General features: G+C 33.1%; 2 protein-coding genes and 1 long non-coding RNA gene across 4 annotated transcripts; 2 read left to right on the top strand and 1 right to left on the bottom strand.

Annotated features, from left to right (window-relative positions):
- On the top strand, window positions 1-5,961 carry LOC125060968 (hexamerin-like). Of its 2 annotated transcripts, none has more exons than XM_047666100.1 (5): window positions 1-125; window positions 1,112-1,239; window positions 3,509-4,288; window positions 4,369-4,490; window positions 4,571-5,961. In XM_047666100.1, exons 1-5 carry the CDS (start codon window positions 32-34, stop codon window positions 5,949-5,951), a joined length of 2,505 nt encoding a protein of 834 aa, XP_047522056.1. In that variant the 5' UTR covers window positions 1-31; the 3' UTR covers window positions 5,952-5,961. The 2 variants fall into 2 exon arrangements, with proteins under 2 accessions (XP_047522056.1, XP_047522054.1); XM_047666098.1 differs by having other exon boundaries at window positions 4,354-4,490.
- Window positions 5,962-9,289: 3,328 nt separating this feature from the next.
- On the bottom strand, window positions 9,290-10,621 carry LOC125060882. Its single transcript, XR_007118936.1, has 2 exons — window positions 10,333-10,621; window positions 9,290-9,791 (listed from the first exon to the last, which is right to left on the bottom strand). It is a non-coding gene; the product is annotated as an uncharacterized LOC125060882 (long non-coding RNA).
- Window positions 10,622-14,031: 3,410 nt separating this feature from the next.
- LOC125060670 (troponin C) lies at window positions 14,032-21,307 on the top strand. Its single transcript, XM_047665664.1, has 5 exons — window positions 14,032-14,176; window positions 14,557-14,728; window positions 18,783-18,885; window positions 20,292-20,440; window positions 21,013-21,307. The coding sequence occupies exons 1-5, from the start codon at window positions 14,174-14,176 to the stop codon at window positions 21,039-21,041; spliced, it is 456 nt and encodes a 151-aa protein (XP_047521620.1). The 5' UTR covers window positions 14,032-14,173; the 3' UTR covers window positions 21,042-21,307.
- The last annotated feature ends 988 nt before the right edge of the window (window positions 21,308-22,295 follow it).

The raw sequence follows: 22,295 nt of genomic DNA, 5'->3' as shown, positions 1-22,295 counted from the left end.
ATTATTTTGTAAAATCAGTGTGTGATTGAATATGAAGTTGTTAACAATATTGTTGGCAGGCCTCTGTGCCAGCACCTTCGGATATCTAATAAAGGTGCCAACAACACCTACAAAACCACGAATAGGTAAGAATTATTAATATATTACTGTAGTTGGAATACTTTATTAGAAAAAAACTGTAAGATATATTTATTTATTAGTTTTAGATGTGGAATCTGCAATTATACTATTTCATACAGTAAGGTCTGTATGAAAGGGTCTGTTTCACAATGTATGGATAAAGTACCAAATAGCAATGCAACACATAAATTATTTTGAAGATAAATTGTGCTATTTGACTTTCATCGGACTCATAACTTATGATGGACTTTATGTGACGAATAGCGCTATCTGACAGTCGTGAAACGCAACAATTGTGTTAATCCTACCAATAAGTAATAAATAGCTAATTTGGCACTTATGTAGAACTAATCCGTACATTGTGAAACAGACCCTAAGTACCTTTTCCGTATAAGCAAGTTCCAGCACATTTAACATCCAATAATCGACGGCGTGTGTCACCTGCTTGCATGTATAGAGAAAATATAAAGAAATGACGCTACGACTAGAGGGTGTAAACGACAACTTTGTCTATAATTTTCATAAATATACGTAAATATACGTAATTACGTTATAATTTTCAGAAATATTTTCAGTATTTCAAATTGTCAGTGATACGGTTGCACTGCGCAAGAGATCATTTCAAACCTATAAAAAATACTGCATGCATCTGATACCGAATGCACAAATCTGCCTAGACCTAAAGGTTGTGGCGCAACTACCACAACCTTTAGGTCTAGGCAGATTTGTGCATCTGTTTCGTGATCATTTGTTTTCTTTAATAGTTAAGTAGGTGATCAGCTTTCCGTGCCTTTTTGGGTCTAAGTCATGCCGGTTTCCTCACGAGGAGACCGTACCCGTACCTTCACCGTACGTGCAAGTGTTAATTGCGCACATAGACATAAAGACCACAGCTGATGGTCCACAGTCGAGATTCGAACCTACGACCTCGTGCAATAAAATATGTAACTCATTATGCACATTGTTATTAAAATTTTGTTAATATTTTTAGCGCCTATAGGATGGGTAAACATTCAAAAACTAATGCTTCCATTATTTGATAACATCTGTGAAGACAGCTCAGATCCAACCATTGTAAAACTGAGCAATGAGTTTGCATTCGACGCTGCTGACTTTTTGGTAATTTGCATTATTTTACTATTAATATAATTAATTTAAGACGTGATACATGTTCTAAAAAGTAGGAACACAAGAAATTATTGTTGCGTAACAACGCACGCTGAACACAGCGTTATGGATATTGATATAACTACATCGAAATCATAAAAAAAGTTATGTACCGTGATCGCTATAGCTATTAGAAGTTACAGAGTATCAGCACAGGCAAGACACTTTTATCAGATTGGTTAATCGACGGCTCCGGAGAACAAAATGATAGCCGCTATTATCATAGTTTTATTATTATTGCAAATTTGAGATCCTGAGGTGCTAATACATCTTACCATTTTTTTTCAGATTTTTCTTTTGTTTATTTAAAAAGTTAGAAAAAGATATTATTTTATTCAACGATTTTTTTGGATGTAACAATATACGATAACATTGCTTTAGCAAAATATTTTTCATAATTACGCACAATATCAGCTTTTATCTTAATATTCTAGTAAATAATACCTACCACGTGTATGACAAACGCACTTATGTGAAGAAAATGTGAAGAAAAATTTACATTGAGCCAGAGAGAAGACATTATGCAGCAGTATTATAAATTAGGAGATCATGAGCGGCAATGGCAACAGTTGAGAAGGTCAAAAGAATTAAGTTAGATCGAAAGAATAATCGCACCCAAACAGTCAAATACTATTTTGATTTACAGAAAGAGAAAGTTCAAGTATGTAGGACCTTTTTTGCAAGCACTTTGTGTATATCAAATCAGACAGTTCATACGGCACTGACTGGTCATGGCCAGAGTGGGGGCGATTCGATGCATTCTACTATACGTAGAACGTAAGCTGAAAAACCAAGTTGTGTATACTCCAGATTAAATGTACGCAATAATTACCCTGTGCCAAAGTAAATGGCGAGAAATACATTATTAAAGAAATGTTACAAAGTGACTTCTACGACATAATAATAATAATAATTTTATTCATCAGACAAATACAGTCCATTGATTGATTTGTGAGTTAGTAACAATAGTTTCTTAAGATTAGATTATTAAAAGAATTACTCGAGGATAAACACTGGGGTAAAGATGATGAATTTAAGAAAATAAAGTGGTCTAAAATAATGGAAATCAATGTAACCAGTTCAGAACCATTCATCTTGCGGTTTAAATATGATTTTGACGCTGAGTATTCTAAGCTCAACGTGGAACGCCAACAGAGATCTAAACGGGGTGACACAGACATGCTTCCAATACACCCAATATTTAATGACAGTCCTGAATTAAAAATTGTATACACGGAGACTCTGCCAATACGTAAAGCCCTACTACATTCTGATCTCATAAGTCTTTGTAAAACAAATGACATACCAAGCTACTATCATAGTTTCTATAAATCTCTTAAATTTAATGATGAGCCAGAAGCACCAACTGATAACTGTGCTGATGAAGACTAATTTTTTTTAATTATGGAGCAACTAATAAGAAGACTTTTTTTAAATTATAATATACTTTTGGATAGAAATGACTTAGATTTCGCTTATATTTTATTTGGAATATTAGGTTTTGTGTTTTTGAATGTTTACTCGAAGATGCCACTTAATTATGAAAATTTGAGTATGGAGATAGATAGATTGATTATAGACTGAATTATTTGAGAGTGACTTTATGTTATGTTTGTTTGGTTATGTTTTGTTTTCTTGAAAAGTATTATTTTTGTCATCATCTTTGTTGGCTTTAAATGTTGGTCCCAAAATAAATAACAGTTGATTATAATTAAGTAGTTTAATTTAAATACGTCTAATTTACTCATATCGTAATTTCATTATGCGAATAATAACGCGAATAAGATGATAATATTAGATTATCGACATTGCTGGAGAGTTCGTATATCGTAGAATAGCATGACAGGACTATATTACAATATTCGTATGAATGAAGTTTAATTGAGAAAAAAATGATAAGTGCATGTTAGCAACACATGTTATTGTTAAATTTAGTCTAATGTTTTATTTCCTAAATATCTCAAGTTCAGTGGAATCTTTTAAAATTTCAACTGAGTATAGAGATAACACTAAAAATTAGCTATCATTTAAGCTAACTCCCAAGTTCCTACCTAGGACACAAAAGAAGTAATCTTATTAAAACGGTTTTTTAATTTTCCTGTAAAGTTGTGATTTTGCATTTATCATTTTATTCTCCGGAGCCGGCGGTTTATATTAGGATGTTTGTAACTATATAAGTTATCAATTTTAAGAGCTAAGATTCTTTTGTTTATAATTTCAGGAAACGGAAGTCATAGAAAAACTACAAAGTTTTAAATCTAGCAAAGGCCTATTAGCGAAAGGAGAAATTTTTAGTGAGAAAATTGATGAACATTTCAACGAATTCCGCCTAGTTTACAATGTTCTATATAACGCTAAAGATTTTGATATATTCTACAAAGTAGCATGTTGGGCTCGTCAAAATGTTAACTGTGGAATATTTATCAACGCTATATACCTCGCAATTATGACCCGAAAGGATACAGAAAAACTGTCCATTCCAGCTCCATACGAATTGATTCCTAATTATTTCATTCGCAAAGATTTTATTATACAAGCTGCGTCTCTTATCTCTGAAAAGGACATTTCTTTGAACGATAACATACGCGAAGATGGGAACACTTTTATTGTTGATGCAAATTATACGGACTATGAGAGTAGCGAGGAGGCAGTGTTGTCATACTTCCATGAAGATGTCGGTTTAAACTCATACTTTTATCTAACAACGTTAAAGAATTTGCCGTGGGTAGACATGGAATTCCAGCGAAACGTACGATATGGTGAATACATATATCATTTCATGAAGCAACTCATTATAAGATATGATTTAGAAAGATATTCTAATGATTTATATGAAACTAATGGTATAAATTGGGATGACATGGAAGTCACCCGTTATGATCCTATGCTTATGTATTCAAACGGCAACGATTTTACCTCTAGACAGGGAATTTGTAGTCAAGATGTAATATCATCATTGACGGATATAGAAAACAACATTGCTACTACTGTGACACACTTGGTAAGGATTATTTTAAAATTTTCACTGACTTTTGACTGAAAATTAACTATTTATATTAATATTAGCGGAAATATTTACAGAGAGATGGTGGCTTTAATAAAGCGGCAATTTTAAGACACGTTATGGATATAATGCTTTTTAATGACAACAGTTATATTAATTTAGCTATTAAAGCGATGACGGACGATATTTCAACTAAAAGGTACATTATTACTCGTACTAACATCGGATTGATATTATTTTAAATGTAAAACATGTCAATGATATTAATTTATTTTCTAGTTCCCTATTTGCTCTCAGTCACAGCATGACTAAGTTACGTGATCCAATATTCTGGAGAATTATTAAGAAGATGGTTGAAACTGTCAGCAATTCTTTGAAAGTACTACCGGGGTACACAAAGAATCAACTATATTTCCCTGGGGTACAAATTATGAATGTTGATGTTAAAAAAGTAATGACATCATTTGATCCGTATGTGTTTGATGTAACGGATGCAATGAAATATGGCGATCAGGATCCAAACTTCCAAATAAAAATAAATCAAGGAAGACTTAATCACAAGCCATTTGCAATAAAAGTTAATGTATCATCGATGGTGGTTCAAAAAGGGATAATGAAGCTGTACTTAGGCCCAAAAGTAACCCTGGGTGAAATTCGAGAAAACAAGAATCTATTTATGTTATTAGATAGCTTTGAAATAAATCTTAAGAGGGGTAGTAATTTGATTACCAGAACTTCTGACGAAATTAATAGCATATCTGATGATTTTGTGCCTCTACGTACAGTGCGTAAAAATGTAATAGATTCAGGATTTGGTGTTGATGCATTGCCTCTGAATTCGGTTAGATCACAAATTGGTTTTCCGTCGCGACTAATTTTACCTAAAGGAAGCAGTGATGGTTTACCTTTTCAATTATTTGCTTTTGTTGCTCCGTATATTAAAGCAACTCCAGGTGGATCTAAAGCAAATATTCAGTTAAACTACGATGCAATTTTTTCACCGGGATACCCGTTTGATTTAGATATTGACATCCAAGAATTGTTTAATTTACCCAATACTTTATTAAAAGATATAACAATTACTCACAAGACTGAAAGTAAACCTGGCACTTATGGCAGTGGATATAACCGTGAAAAGAAATGGGATGTGGTTGATGACAATATAGTGGATTATGATATCCCGAGTGATCCTTTAGCTTTAGGAACGCGTCCAGAGTTTACTAAAAAAAAAGATACTTTTGATTACAAATCACGTAAAGGTCAGTACGGTAAAAAAGATAAGTACACAATTGATAAAACTGATCCGATTAAAAAGATTCCCGAAGAAACCGTTGAATTCAGAAAAGATATAGAATTCAACAAAGTGTACACTAAAAATGAAGAAAACAGTGACAATATTCAATACAAGGTGATATCTAAAAAAGATGAAAATATGGCAATTGATAAAATAATAACAAAAGATGTTAAGACTGAAGACAAAGAAGGAACTTCAATAGATACTACGGAATTGGATAAAACAATAGACGACATTGTTAATGACTTAAAAGTGGAACCAATTTATTTACTATCGTCACCCAGGAGGCGTTACCCCACAATATTTAATATTATTTTGAAACCACCTTATAAAGAAACCGAATCTGAGGAAAGAGTTTACGAATAATTAAGCAGTTGAAAAATAAATAGAATAATTTTAATAATTAGTTGGCTAGATGATGACAGCAGGACTTCTAAGAAACAACTAGAGTTGAAAAATAGCATGGCATTCTTAACACAATCGCTTGGCCATAATAGTAATATACAAATTGTTATTTAGTTAAATCATGTTGTTATGGATTTTTATAAAATAAATATTTTTAAATAGTTTTTGTTATTCTTATATATCACTTTTTTCACTGTTCCTAACAAATATATTATCTTAATTAAAACTTCACAGACCACTACTTTTTAATTTCTTCTTTATAAAATTTATAAAAGCTATCAAAGCGTAATAGTAACGTTTCAAAGTCAAAGTCAAATCATTTATTTTAATTAGACCACCTAAAATGGCACCTTTGAATGTCAAATAAAATATAAAGAAGATTCTAGTGGCGTTTGAGGTAGTTAAACTGATTCTTAAGTATATCCTTTACAATCTTGGCTTCATTCTTTTAATAGTTCATGAGAAAATCTGGTTTCAAATTTTCTAATGATTTAGATTCTGGATTATGTATCTCAGATATACATCATAACATTGCTGTCAGTATTTGAATCAAAGGTCAAAGGATAACGTCTATCGCATCTAACATTTATATAAATATGATTATTTATTATTATTTTAAGTTTTAATTCAAACGTTGGTTAACGGTATATTTACGAAACAGATTCAATGAAACAATGAATGAATGTAACACGATCAAACAAAAACACTAGAAATAACACTATTAAAATTCCTCATTACCTCCTTCATTGATCTTAAAAAACCATTAAAACGCAAAACACAGACAAGTACATAGCTATTTAACATTTCCCAAGTTTTTGGCGGGTTGCCAAATATTTTACAAAGATGTTACGCTTTCCCTATTTTCATCACGGAAAATTTAAAAACTATCGTTCAGAACTGTGACAACGGCTAGAACACAGAAATATTTTTACAGTTGATTACAAGGATCTTTCTATTAAGAATAACTTATGTATTTATCGTGTAAATGATATCTCTTGGTAATGAAGCATGTACTATGTTTATTTGTATATCTTTCATAGTTAGCTAATTCCGATATGTTCTCTTCAGGGAAACTTAATATTTGAATCAGAAGCAATTTAGTATTGTCTTTGATTGACATAACCTTTACATATATAAAGAAAAAACTTTTTAACCGGATTAAAGTTATGTATTATTATAAAATTACAATTATTTAACATAATTTTAAATTTATCCCACGTTTTGCGTGCTTTACAGCATGCGTGGTCACGGTGACTGAAGACAAAAGGTGTTGGATGTCAAAAAGTATCACAGCTGTAGAGTTGCATTATCTGTATTTATTTCCCCTGAGTTGGTATCGACTAAAAGATGGAGGGTTTTGGCAAAAATGGCTCACGGTATCCTCTATCTTCAGAAGCAATTTCCTTTCCTATGTATATTTTGTAGTCAAAATTCTTTAACTAACGTAATATTATCGGTCTCATTAAATTAATGTTATATTATTAGCACTTCAGCTTGGGAGTCTTACACCAGTACTCAGAGTTGTATATTCTCTAACGCTATATTTAAAACTATATATCTAAAAAGAGCAGTGTTGGTCTAGTGGCTTCAGCGTGTGACACTCATACCTGAGGTCGAAGGTTCAATCCCTGGCACCAATGGACTTTCTTTCAGCGCATTTAACATTTGCTCGAACGGTGAAGGAAATCATCGTGAGGAAACCGACATGTCTTAGACCCAAAAAGTCGAGGGCGTGTGTCAGGCACTGGAGGTTGATCACCTGCTTGCCTATTAGATTTAAAAATGATCATGAAACAGATCCAGAAATCTGAGGCCAAGACCTAAAGAGGTTGTAGTACCACTGATTTATTTTATATATCTAAAGAACGATGAAAATTAGTCACAAGGTTTGTTTTTAGATGGATTAAAATCGATTCATTGTCGTTTATAGTTCATTGTATGATTTATAATGTTAACAGAAATCGAACGAGTTGCAATTTATAAATTTATTAAGGGCTACAGTAGAAACATTTATATGGAAAGGTTTCTTTCTATTAATAATTAGGAATCCATCCTCACATTTACCATTACAACAAACTAAAAATTATCATTAAAATGATTTTATATCATGTAGGTACTCAATAAAAGGCTGCATAAGAGAAGATAAAAAAATGGACCGGCAAGATCAACATTATTATTCCTTGACATTTTCTTAACTTAAATCCGTTGGCGAAATTCGTCACTCACATTTTGCATACTCAAAAACCTCTAGCGCCTGGACTACCTATTAGATAAATAAATATGGAAAATAAATAAATTCGTAACTTGTCCGCAACTTTGCTCGCCAATCTTCGTGGAAGGTATCGCCTAGATAATTAAGATCTAATTACTAATAACGTTCTTAAAAAGACTCCGGCGCCTGTCATCTAATTATTAGTGGCCGAAAATAAATCACCGATGTACGCTAGATTGAATTCGATACAAGAAACGTCAACATATAATACAGCCGTCTACTGATAGGTATTCAAAATGAAGATTCTTGGCACCTCATCACCAGTCATTGAAGAAATCACACTTGATAGTGCCAAGCATTTTTCGCGCCATTGAAACAGATGTTATCAATGTTTCTTTTTTTTTTTTTTTTTTTAATATTATGGCGTTATCAATGTTACAAGATAACTTTAACGTTTATAATGGTCAGTAGAAACAATTGAACCTAACAGACCAAATAAGGTATACTTTCTAGCAATCTCTCTCTCTTCTTTCTCGCACTCTATCTCTATTCAGAACACTTATGTCGCAACTCGTATGTGATACTAAAATACTGAGATCAGGATCAAAACCGCTATTGAAGTTTCGTAGTGACCCTGCAGTTGTTATATATTATCAGGCAACTGCATATAAAGATGTAAAGTTAACGTAGTATATAAAAAAATTATACAGATAAGAAATTCCTTCTACAAAATATTCCTATAGCACGTGACTTGACCAGTGATTTTAGCAATTTTGTAAAGTTATAGATAATACAATAATAGCTCGACAATCTGGTAAATAGTCAATTATCTATCACAATAGTTCTCCCAATAATCTCTAAATATTTTTTTTATCTCGTGGTAAAACATAAAGCTTATCGACATGTATAGAAAATAAAACATAGCGTTTAGATACAGTTTTGGAAAAATACAAACAAAGAAGCAAACATTTTAATTTGAAATCTGAAAATATCATTAGCTATTTCATTGTTATATAGCAAGTAAAATTTAATTCGTAACGCCGCATAAATTTAATTTTTAATTTAATTCACAAAATTTAATTAATATATTTAATTCAAAAATTTAATTAATAAATTTAATGAGGTAAATCAAAATAATATAATATAAATTGCACTTGCACCTGTAATAAATATGACGCGTTGTTTATCAAAGTCTATTAGGAATAGTGTCGTGTAGAACATTTCAACACGTTGTAATTAATAAATTAAAAATAGACAACATTGTAATGTTTGTGGACTATAGATTATATTCATTTGGCACCTTGAATAGAATATTTAAATTGCCATCCATTTATATTGGCCTGAGTCATTCAGAATATATATAGAAATAGTTCGGTTATGCTGCATTTCGGAATTTACAATATATACTGTTCGTTTATTTTGAATTTCGAACCGGATGTAACCAATTACTTTGCGGATGTAAGACGAGACAGCATCTTCGTTGTTGTTTTTAGTTTAAAAATATCCATTATTAAAACTATATTTGGAAGACCTAATGAAAAAATCTTTTTTGGCTTAGATTTATAGAAGTCCCACCGCCTCCACAATTCCTGCAAGGAGAATTGTTAAATCAGTACTATCATACAGGCATATCATTAGGCCCAGCACTGTACTGTACAGCCATTTCTTTAGCCAAGAATTTCATCAGGCCTTTACGTCAACACCAGACCTTACAATGAGATAGATAGAACGCACATAGATACAAAAACCAAATTGTACATAACAATTATGTTATATGTTATAATTAATATTTACATTGTTCAAAACAAAATACAATTTTATTGTAATAATAAATTTCAAGACTTATGCATTATTTTAAAAATATTTACGTTCATTTAGTCTAAGAAATTATTATTTCACCAATTATAAGCATTTCTTTATCATTATATACAGAACGTAACAGGGAGTGATTTAATTTATTTCTATTATGATATGTTATATTTAAGGACCACACTATTGTATTAGGTTAGCCTATAAGAAGTGATGTATAGAAAAAAAAAAAAAATTGGATGAATGATTGTGAATTAAATCATGGAATATTATCTCACAAACAGTTATAATAACGCACGATATAAATAACTTATAACTCACATTCAGAAATAGCATTAATGGAGCCAAAGTTTTCCGCATATCTCTAATGGTTTATATTTGGTGGCATAAGCCGATATGTCAATTGTCAATGACAGACATAAATCATGTGTGATCCGACAACTGTCACACATTGACACGAGAAACCGATGATAATAAATGGCTGTTTTTAGCTTACAAAACAACAGAAATAATGTTGAGAATCTGGCCAATCAGATATGTTAAAAGATAATGTTATTTATCAATTAGGTATATGATTTCACAATGGTCCTAATTAATACGTATTATTAGATAAAATTTATATTTATGGTGTCTACTTTTAATACAAAAATAATGTTTTCGAGACATAAAAAATTAAACTTATCTAAAACTCATTTACTTTACAATAGAAATAAGAACAATGAAATTCCATGAAACGTGCCAAAAAGTAGGTCACTGAAAATTTTGCGAGCCACGTGGGCGAGAGGGCTCAACACATTGTCTAAACCACACAAAAATTATAGTCGATCACCGACGAATGACGATCTATATCTGCGCAGACGCCGTATAACTCGTTGCACGCGCCAGTAGCTAACGGTGACGCATTTCTTAACGTTTTCCTAATCTGCCAGAGCGACAATTGATATATTTTCAGAATCCACATTAGTGTCAATGTTCATGACATTTTGGCAAGCGTAAGTGATCATTAAAATTGTAATATGCCTTTGTCGCAAGTTAATTAATGAGATTTGTTATAATCAGTTTAATTCACTCTCAATTTCGTTACTTTGTTAATGAAAAAATAGCTTGCTACTCTTGCTCCCGTGTGAGAAGCAAAGCTTTTGGTATGTGTTTCCTTGATAATTTTCTTTAACCGTTTGCCTAGATTGATCAGCCTCGTGAGCCTGCCAAACGCCTTCTATGTCTCTAGAACATGCATTCCTCAGTATGCGTATGCGCACTAAATCCAATCCATACTTGGACAGCTTGGATTTGAAAGCGACTTCAAAATCACAAGCTTCACAATAAGGCCAGAGTTTGTCTAAAAAGATCTTCTAATATACAAACTTAATACCATGATCAGTGGAATCATTTTACATTGATTATGATTGATTCCTATACTAAGTATCAAATATTGTTTGCTAAAATTTGTTATGTATTCCGGAGATGCCATATGATATTTGGCTTTCACTGAACTGTCCCTTATTTTCGAACTTCCTGTCCCCAATCTGTAAGGAAGCGCCTGTTTTCTTTCATATGTTTTAGTGACAAAAATCAACACACATGAAGGTGATTTAGATAATCTCTTAGTAAAAATTAGTTAGTAAAAGCTTTTCATTGCCTTTGAATCGCGACTTTTGCCACGTATTTTAATGTTAGTCCTGTGTTTTAATAGATATTTTGGTCATTGCATCCTGAAGGCAAACTCAACTCACAATTGTTCCATGTGATTCGTACGAACACGAATTATCTGCATAAATCGCCAATTTTTAGGGTTAAAGCTAACTATGACACTAATTATGAGGATGTTGATATTTTCCACCTTACCAAAGAGGATGTAAGGTAATATTTGAAGAGGCGGGAAGACTTTAAATTTGTTAAGCAATAGTAACAATTTAGTTCTTTCTTTGAAATATTAAGTATTCATTGTCATTTATTTACTTAAATTTCAGTTTTCTTTAAAAAAAAATCTGTTTGTCTATTAATGAACTTACTTATGTTTTCTGATTCACATATATTGTTTATCTAAGTCATCTGTTTTGGCTTTGTATATTATGTAAGTGTTATTCATATTACATGTTTACAATCCTACGTTACTCAAACTCAAAATAACTTTAAACAAGTACACTTATGAACGCCAAAAAATAAGTTAAATTAATTGGTAAATTACATTTACTACCTGTTCGCATGTTAAGGGTGTAGAGCGGGCAAGAAACTTTCCGCCTCTCTTTTTAATCGCTAAGTTTTGAGTCTACAAATTGTTTGAACTGGAGCAAATCAATCTCAAGGATTAGGATCATTTTAATATTAATCCAGTAAGATCTATTGTCCTATGCTGCCTTAAACACTTTGCAATTGTCATAATTAACTACCTTTAGAGATTTGGAAGCAGTCGTACTCAATTTTACTTGAAATAATTGAAAGTATACTTTTATTTTGACGGTATAACTTCCCATACAGTTATTTAAAAGTTTCCTCTACCTAAAATACATATGAATTCACGGTCGACGGTGAGTGTTTACGAATTACAACACAATCTATCATTGGCGATGCGTAGAATGGTATTTATGCCGAAGTATCCGATCGTTTACACAATTCTATAAACTATCAAGGATGGATAGCTCTTAACGTGGCATAACGTGCCTTTATACCTAAACTAAATCTGTAACAAGACTAAATGATTTAATTAATGTTTGAAGAGTCAACTGCGAGTAAAATGGGCTATCAAATAAAATTAAGATTGGCTAAAATATAACGTCCCCCGAAATTTATAATCTGAGGTAATATGGTCTAATTTACAATAGAATTATTTACATGAATTATATTTTAGTAGAATTATAATAGAACTATATTGTATTAAAATTATTCGATTTTTTTAATAATAAAATATATGCTTTTGTTTATTTAATAATCATACCATACCATTGAACCGATACCGGATTTGTTAATTCAATTAGCAATTCTTACTGAGACAATGTTGTATGTACTTATATTTTTTAAATTAAATGATAATAATTACTCCCAAGGCTCTCTCTTTTATTCCAAAACAAGCTCATTGTTCCACTTTCCACTTTGACAAATTTTGTATTGCAATTTTTTTTTAGCAAAGAATACGAAGAATGTATGTTTTGTATGCTAGTTAAGCTCAAACCGATAATGGGGCAGGCCAGGGTAGAGACTTTTTTTAGGCTTTATAGCGAGTTTTACAAAAATATGCTTTAATTGGACATTTAATTGAAATTTTATTTAATAAAGGACATTAAAGTGATGTGATTCATAGCACAATATAGCAACGCATAGATTAAAAAAACACTGTTAAATAGATTGCCGAAATAGTTACCTCTTATTGTAGAACTACCCAAATCATTACATATTATGAATGAAGTCCTCGGCCACATATATCTGTATGTATGAACGCAATAAACTTAAAAACTAGTAGACACAAGTAGATACTGTGATTTCCGAGGAAGGTTTAAATGTATAATTTATTATGGTTTTATGTAAATTTACTGAAGTAAATTGATGTTAAAGAGGTCAGATATCGTGCCAAAATACACGAAATCTAAGCTTAGGGCGGACGTTAGTAAATTATAATGATTTGAACGAAACTATGACACTATAATACTTTAGATAACGGAGTTTCTTCAAATTTATATGTCTTTGGTATAACACGGACGGGTTCGATTCCTGGCAAAACAATACCAGTTTCAAGTTGGTAGCACTGTTTGTTTTAAACATGAAGTAAAAATAGCGAAATGTGTTTAGCGTTTAATATTTAGCGATTGGGATTTCAGTTTATTTTTCCCGTCTATTCGATTATTTTTGTCTCTACAAATTTTTCATTATTTTCGGTAATAAATAAATGTATATCAATTAAAGCTATAGCCCCCAAATTTACCCGTGAACGGTATGGCGTGTTGCCAACGAATTTTAAGCGATAAATTATATGACAAACTTATTCTCCGAGGATGCATTATTTCTTACGTTTCCGCGATGACGCCGCACACGTCATCTCTTCGGGACGTTTTTTACTTATTTTCGCTTCGACGGTCTATAAATAAGTGTTGCGGGTGGTTGTGAATTTCAGTCTAATAGCACCCGCACTCGGATTCGGTTCGTGTAACGGCAGTTAATCCTTACTACAATGGTGAGCTAGTGAAAGTGAAGTGAAGTGTTTGAATTTGGATTTAACACCTCTTACCTCTGTGATTGAGGAAATAGAAGGAGTTTTTAATTTATGTTTAATATTGATTTAACATAAATGTCAATGGAATATATTTCGCATTAAGTTTGTTAAAAATAAGACGCAAAAGAATTTTCAAATTACGAACATAAATTATTTTTAAAATAAGAATCAATTTAAACAGCATAAATTGTTACTCCTATTTGAATTACAGCACAAACGTTCCTATTTCAAATTTAAAACCGGCGTTTTCCGTTATGAAATTCTTTTTTCAAATTTAAACAATCTACACAGACCAATAATTTTTGTGTTTTAATAGATTATAACGATTAATTAATTTATAGGACTCAGATGACGAACAGAAAATGGCGATGCTCCGCAAAGCCTTCCAAATGTTCGACACAACAAAGACTGGTTACATTGAGGTCTTGAAGATTTCAACCATTTTGAACACAATGGGTCAGCTTTTTGATGACTCAGAACTTCAAGCCTTAATTGATGAAAATGACCCTGACAGTGAGTACATATTTTTTATAATTTTATTATAAACTCTAATTAACAAAACCGATTGACCAATTTTATTGGTATTAAGCAAATTAATAGACAATAGCTGATAACTTCGTAGCAAATATGCTACGGGTCCCTCAAATTTGTAGCTCCTACGCCCTACTATAAATGTAATATTATTGGTCTTAGGCTTATTGGTCTAGTGGTTAGTACCCCTGACTGCGAATCCATGGGTCCCGGGTTCGATCCCCGGATGAGACAAGACATCGATGTGATGAGCATTTGGTGTTGTGCTTAGGTCTTGGGTGTTTAAATATGTATTTATATGTCTATCTATCTATAATATGTATGTATATCCGTTGCCTAGTACCCATAACACAAGCTTCACCAGCTTAACATGGGACTACGTCAATTGGTGTGAATTGTCCAATCAAAAAAAATAAAAATAAAAAATCCTTTTATTTATACATTTTGGGAAAATGTAGGTTTAGGTTTTTACTTATTCAATGATAAAGTTTTAAATCCTATTCTAACGTATATTTATATGAAGCAATTGCATAGATTTTATCGCGGGCTTTCAGCGCGGCGACCGAATCAAGAAATTCCGTAACGAAAAAACCTAACACACGGTGACGTAATATAGGTGCGGCAAATACGCGTTAGAGTGAGACAGACTATATAGGTGTTTTAGGCTGAGTCTGGTAGAGTGGTAGATTGAAATAATATCAAAGAAAAAACTTGAATTAATATCAAAGAAAAACAAATACTGCATAAATAAAAAATGCTATGCCGCGGTAGTCCCCGAGTGCCACACATTTTTTTTAGTATCAAAACGAATATTGAGTAGAATAAGCCTAAAGACCTAAAAATATTCGAGTCAAAACAGTTACAGTCGCTGAATTTGCTTCATCTATATTTATTAATCCATTATAAAGATTATTTTGGCTTCTCGGCCTAGCTAGCGTGTCAAGATTCCATTGCGCAGTGAAACTGCATGTCACAATATTTAGAACTAATCAATTGACGTCTCTTTGAAGCGATATTAAAATATATTCTTGCGCATTTGACAGCTCTTTGCACTAAAATAAAATTCCGGAACAGTTGCTAAACAAATTGAAATATGCGTAAAACTTTTGTTACTCGTGTTTTATTTTCTCGTAGTCTTTATTATATTATGACTAAAGTTAATATTTTAAATTTAATACAAAACAGTGTTGGCCAAGTGGCTTTAGTGACTCTCATCCTTGAGGACGTACTTTTTATGTGCGCAGTAACTCTCGCTCGTACAGTGAAGGAAAACATCGTAAGGAAATCGCGTTAGACTCAAAAAGTCGACGGCGTGTCCGGCACAGAAGATCTGATTAAAAGTCTTATTAGAAAAAAGTAATAATCACAAAACAGATACAGAAATCTGAGCCCCAAACCAGAAGGTTTTAGCGCCACTGCCCTGCGATTCTGTAACTCACTTTTCGAACTCACACAGCGGTTTTCGCATCGGCGGTCGCTCTCAAATCAGTCGTGAAGCAGTCATTTTATGATTTGGCATTCTGAAAAGGTGAGAGCTTGTAGTTTATTGATTATCAGAATGCCAAATCATAAAATGACTGCTTCACGACTGATTTGAGAGCGACCGCCGATGCGAAAGCCGCTGTGTGAGTTCGAAAAGTGAGTTACAGAATCGCAAGGCAGGTTATTTTTTAATTATTTATTAACTAACACCTATTAATACTGTGTTATTGGAAAAATAGTTTGATTCCAGTGGCGTTTTTAGTGAATCTACACAGATTACTATATTTGCACGGCCTGACTGTTTAAAATTTCTTGAAAATAAAGCCTATCTTAAGGATATGTAGCATTTTAATGGCAAACATATTTAAAATCGGTCCATTAGTTTGAGTTTATTTGTTGCATACAAAACTGTAACTTTTATATATGTACTAGCAGACCGGCCAAGCTTTGCTGTGGCTAAGGTTTTTTTTATATTACATAGTAGTAAACTATTCAAGGGAAACGGTAGGAGAATACCAGTCATGGGGACCACCATGCTTTATTGGTGGTTATGCCATTAAATTGTAGCTTACGTGAAACGTTGGTACCTTCAACACAGCGCCATCTGTTAGAATTTTGACTATTAAATAATAAACAAATATTATGCAATAAAATAATATTGCGGGTGTAAATTGAGATGTAAGCTATCCTATCTTTTAAGTTGGATCAAACTACACACGGTGTGCAAATTTGATTGATATCGGTTAGGTAGTTTAGGAGTCCATAGCGGACAAACAACGTGACACGTAATTTATATATATTAAGATAGGTTTTGCGGAGGGGAAGAAAACCATTTTAAGAGACTAAGGGTCTGTTTCACAATGTACGTATTAGTTCTACATAAGTTCCAAATTAGCTATTTATTACTTATTGGTAGGATAAACACTATTGTTGCGTTTCACGAATGTCAGATAGCGCTAATCGTCACATAAAGTCCATGGCGAATGCTACACGCTCGATAATTATCGTGATATTTATCGTGATATTTATCTTGTATTTTTTTAGTATACTACACACTCGATACGGATCGCGTCAGTACGACGGTAAACTTCATTGAGTACACTCGTACATTTCGTGTTACAATATGAGTAACAATATTAAGAAAGCTTGCGTTGCCATTATTATTATTATTATTATCAGTATATGCTGATATACATCAATATCCAAGACTTTGAATTGTAAACATTTTCCGCTGCAGCACCAGATCGTTTCAAATCTGTTATTTTTTAAATTATTTTCTGTAGTTTGCCTAGTTTGCATTTGAGGTGTCCCATATGGCCGATTTACACGTATTAAGTTGACTAAAAATTTACTAAATATTAACTTAATTTTAAGTAACTTAACCCGTGTAAACAGTGAATTTAGTAAGAAGTTGCAAGTTAAAATTTAGTTGCAACTAAACAAGGTAGAATAGAATTTTGTCTATTTTTCGGTTAAGTTGGTGGGCGTGGCTAATCACTTGACACGTTTGGACAGGCAAAATTTAGTTAAATTTAAGTGAAAAGCATAAGCTGGCGGAGTCATTGCAAAGCTATGCTTTTGCTTTCGGCGCTGGAAGCTCAAAAACATATCCAAAACTATTTTCCGATATGCGTATACAACAATTAATGAACAGTAGTAGAACCCCTTCCCCAATGAATAATAGTAGCCGTTTTACTCCTTCGCCTTCTTCAAATACGTATTACGTTGAGTCCCCAGAACTTTCACTATCATGTATTGGAGCATACAATACAGTAAATCCCCAATCAGGAAGAGAAAATCCTATAATATTTTGTTCTGTGGTCGTCCATCTTGAGCGAATAAATGAGTTTAACTAATTATTTAGTATTTTTACGTGTAAACGGTTACTTAAAATTTAGTTAAGACTTGGCAACTTAATACGTGTAAATCAGCCTATACTTATAGGTAATGTTTCTAATACAAGTATGAATTCTCTATATTATTCCGCCTCCATATATGCGCGTCCTCTTCCATCGCTGGCAGAATAAATACTGACGCGATAAATATCGAGCAGAGACTAGACGCTCGATATTTATCGACGATAATTGATACGGATCGTGGATTTTTAGATTTCTAGAAATCCAGCGATCCGTATCACGGATCGTGATACGCATGTACTACACATCGTAATTTTGGATCACGATCCAAATATCACGATAAATATCGAGCGTGTAGCATTCGCCCATCATAAGTTATGAGTCCGATGATGTATCAAATAGCACAATTTATCTTCCAAATAATTTATGTGTTGCATAGCTATTTGGTACTTTATACATACATTGTGAAACAGACCCTAAATCGTTACTTGCCATAAAATGGTTTTTGATCTTCGGTTGAAGTGTATTTTATGACTTTAGCTGAAACATTTGGAAGAAATCTTTACCTATGAAGAAATACTAATGATCAAACTTTTTAACTGATCTTTTGATTGTATGACGTTGTTAAAGGACATTACATTATATATATTTTTATTCATATTGTTATTTCCTTCCTAAAAATCCAATTGATATTTCAGACACTGGCAAAATCAACTTCGATGGATTCTGCAACATTGCATCCCACTTCCTGGAAGAGGAGGACGCAGAAGCCATGCAACAGGAGCTGAAAGAAGCCTTCAGGTGAGACAAGTAGAATATAATACATTTTCCGAACCAATTCAACTTAGGGTCCTTTAAGAAAAAAGCGTATTAATTCGTAAAAAGCTGACAACGCAGTTGCGAACCGTCTGGCAGTGTGAGTGTGTGCCGCAGTGTGACTTAACATCAGGTGAGCCTCCTTCCCGTTTTCCCTTTGTTAAAAAAAAACAATTTTCCAAAGCATGGTCATTATCGTGTTCCTTCAATAGAACCAAAAACTATTAGGTGGTATAAAGTCGCCCAATGGGACTGTTATATTTGCATTCATTCATAATCTAATATATAAAATTCTCGTGTCGCGGTGTTTGTGGTTAAACTCCTCCGAAACAGCTTGACCGATTCTCATGAAATTTTGTGTGCATATTGGGTATAACTGAGAATCGGACAACATCTATTTTCGTCCCCCTAAATGTTAAGGGTAGTCCACCCCTAATTTTTTATTTTTATTTTTTTATGTGTATAATTAAAAAAGCCAAAAACCCCTAATTTTCACCCTTCTACGATCAACCCCTATTTTTTATTATAAATGATAAACATGGCAAAACGACGTTTGCCGGATCAGCTAGTATTTACTATAATTACGATAAGAGCCAAGCTTTTTAGCTCTGGATCCAAGCACTGGATCCTTAATAATTGTAAAAAAAAGAGTCTGCGGTGTGCGGTTCGCATCAGTGCGCACGCGACAGCGGTTCGCATATTATTCTACCGAGGGAAGGTAGCATACTGGATACAGCTTCCGGATATCTAGATCCATAAACAATACATAGAATATTTTAATACTTATCAGAGTTGAGACCTAGACCTTTCCCATATTCATATTTTGACATACAAATATATTTTTCGCGCCTAATGAAGACTCCTAATCTTACCTTAGCCAGAGCATATGTATGGTTATTGTTATGGTTTGTGGACTCAGTTTCCACACTTAAACTCTCAATAGGTCCGTTGTGCGTAAAGTCCTCGCTAACTAAGCAAGCCTAACTCCTTCCAAAAGCACGGCAGCCTCCTAGGCACTTCGCACTGTTCCGAGGATTTCTCGTTGTTTAGCCACAGCCTCGCATTCCTGCCCTGCGATTCTGTAACTCACTTTTCGAACTCACACAGCGGTTTTCTCATCGGCGGTCGCTCTCAAATCAGTCGTGAAGCAGTCATTTTATGATTTGGCATTCTAAAAAGAAGCTTGTAGTTTATTGTTTATCAGAATGCCAAATCATAAAATGACTGCTTCACGACTGATTTAAGAGCGACCGCCGATGCGAAAACCGCTGAGTGAGTTCGAAAAGTGAGTTACAGAATCGCAGGGCTGGACGACGTGGGTGACTGATTCCTCTGCGCTGAAAGAGCATACCTAGCATATGTATGATGTATGATAAATTTATAAATTGCAGATTGTATGACCGTGAAGGTAACGGTTACATTACCACATCAACACTGAAGGAGATCTTAGCTGCGTTAGATGACAAACTCAGCAGTTCGGATCTTGATGGCATCATTGCTGAGATTGATACAGACGGCTCGGGAACTGTAGACTTTGATGGTAATGCAATATTTTAATACTATTAAGACATGACTAAAAGGCCGGCAACATACCCGCAAGCCTTCTAGCATTGAGAGTGTCATCTGCCCGTTTGCCCCCCGTTTTATAAAAATACAAGTGATTACAAGGGTTTAAACTGATCATATTATCCCCCCCTATAGGAACGGGTTCCTCTTGTCAGCAAAAGTAAGCACGTTATATAAGTACATAAATGTATATTTTTTTTGGAATCCTCGGAAATGCATTTAGTTTTCAAGCATAGACAATGTGTGGGTAATAGAGCAAGCATAGATAATGTGTAAAAAAGTAAATGTAAAAAAAAATAATCCGGGGTGCATTCAAAAGATTTATTGAGATTAAGCACGCAAATAAATATTGTGCCATCTACGAGTAATGGAGCATGACAGTTATTGAATAGAGAATAGAAGTGTATCTTCGTGAATGGCCAGTCTCTATAGAATTTAGACAACACACAGAGATCTTTCTCATTTGTTTTACTTTAAACCATGACTAATTAAAACATATTTTATATTATTTTTCCATAGTTTTAACAGCTCTTTTTCTCTTTACAGAGTTCATGGAGATGATGACTGGCGACTAAATTATACAAATAGAGTATCTAGTTAAGTTATTATTGTAAACTAAGTCTTGTAGTACAAACATTAAATGCGGTATTAGCATGCACTTTATCACATTCTCTATCTTATAGATAGGCAAATTCGTTTCTGAATTATTCTTGAATAATTTTTTAAAACGTTTACCTGCTAATATTTATAACGCATCAAGACATTACAACTTTGTTACACCTTTTAACTCTGCATATAAAAATGTTTTTTTACATTTTTAAATAAATTAATTTATATTGTTGTTATGTGTTTTTATTTCTTTAAGTTTAAATTGTGATAATTAGTTATAAGTTGTTATACTTTGTTTGAAACCGCTTCCGCCTCAATGGTTAGATCATGATACCTTACAGATTGTCTAGAGTTTGATTCTCAATAATACAAAAATCTAACGTGGTTTGATTAGGGAGAGTTCAAGTATTACGTCACGCAATTTTTGGAGATTATTGACCCCCCCCCCATGTATTACGCGCCGTCACGTTTTTCTGTACCCAAGTACAGTACTGTACCCAACTATAATAAAACGTTTCGTGACCACCTAGTGACTCTTTATACCTAAAAGTTACCATGTGCTGTAAAGTACGGGAAAGTCGAAAATAATATTAACAATAACGCGTAATTCAATCCCCGCCCCGCATCGTAACGTTTTACGAAAGGACACCCCCCCCCCCCAAATTCGTTACGTAATACTTGAACGCTCCGTTACAATTTTTTTATAAATAATAAATTAAATTAAATAGAGATAGATATATATTTTAATTCGTTGGGATTGACCCAAAAACCGCTAGGTATCTAGTGTACCAAGTCTTGAGTGATTTAAAAAATAGTTAAGTATTAAACTTATGTGTCTACCGTGTCGTCTTTAGTTCAAAATAAAACATTCAATCAAGTCTTGTATCGCGTAATAGCGCTTGTAAACGAGGAATTACCACAGGACCAAAATTAGACCTGAGGTACAATTGGAAAATTGTCCATTTAGATTTTGTTTCCTAAGAGAATATACGTTTGTACTGTGAAGAGCAAAATTTTAACACATTATATTTATGTATATAAACTGTAATACATAAAGGGGAGCAGTATTGGCCTAGTGGGTTCACCAACTCTCATTCATGAAGTCGTAGGTTCGATCCCCGGTTGTGCACCAATGGATTTTCTGTCTATGTGCGAATATAACATTCGCTCGCACGGTGAAACAAAACCGGCTTGCTAGACATGAGGCTATTAGATTGACA

This window comes from Pieris napi, chromosome 22 (assembly GCF_905475465.1).
Source record: "Pieris napi chromosome 22, ilPieNapi1.2, whole genome shotgun sequence".
Lineage (NCBI taxonomy): Eukaryota > Metazoa > Arthropoda > Insecta > Lepidoptera > Pieridae > Pieris > Pieris napi.
Note: the sequence above shows the minus strand (reverse complement) of the source record. Positions and strands in the feature narration are given on the sequence as shown.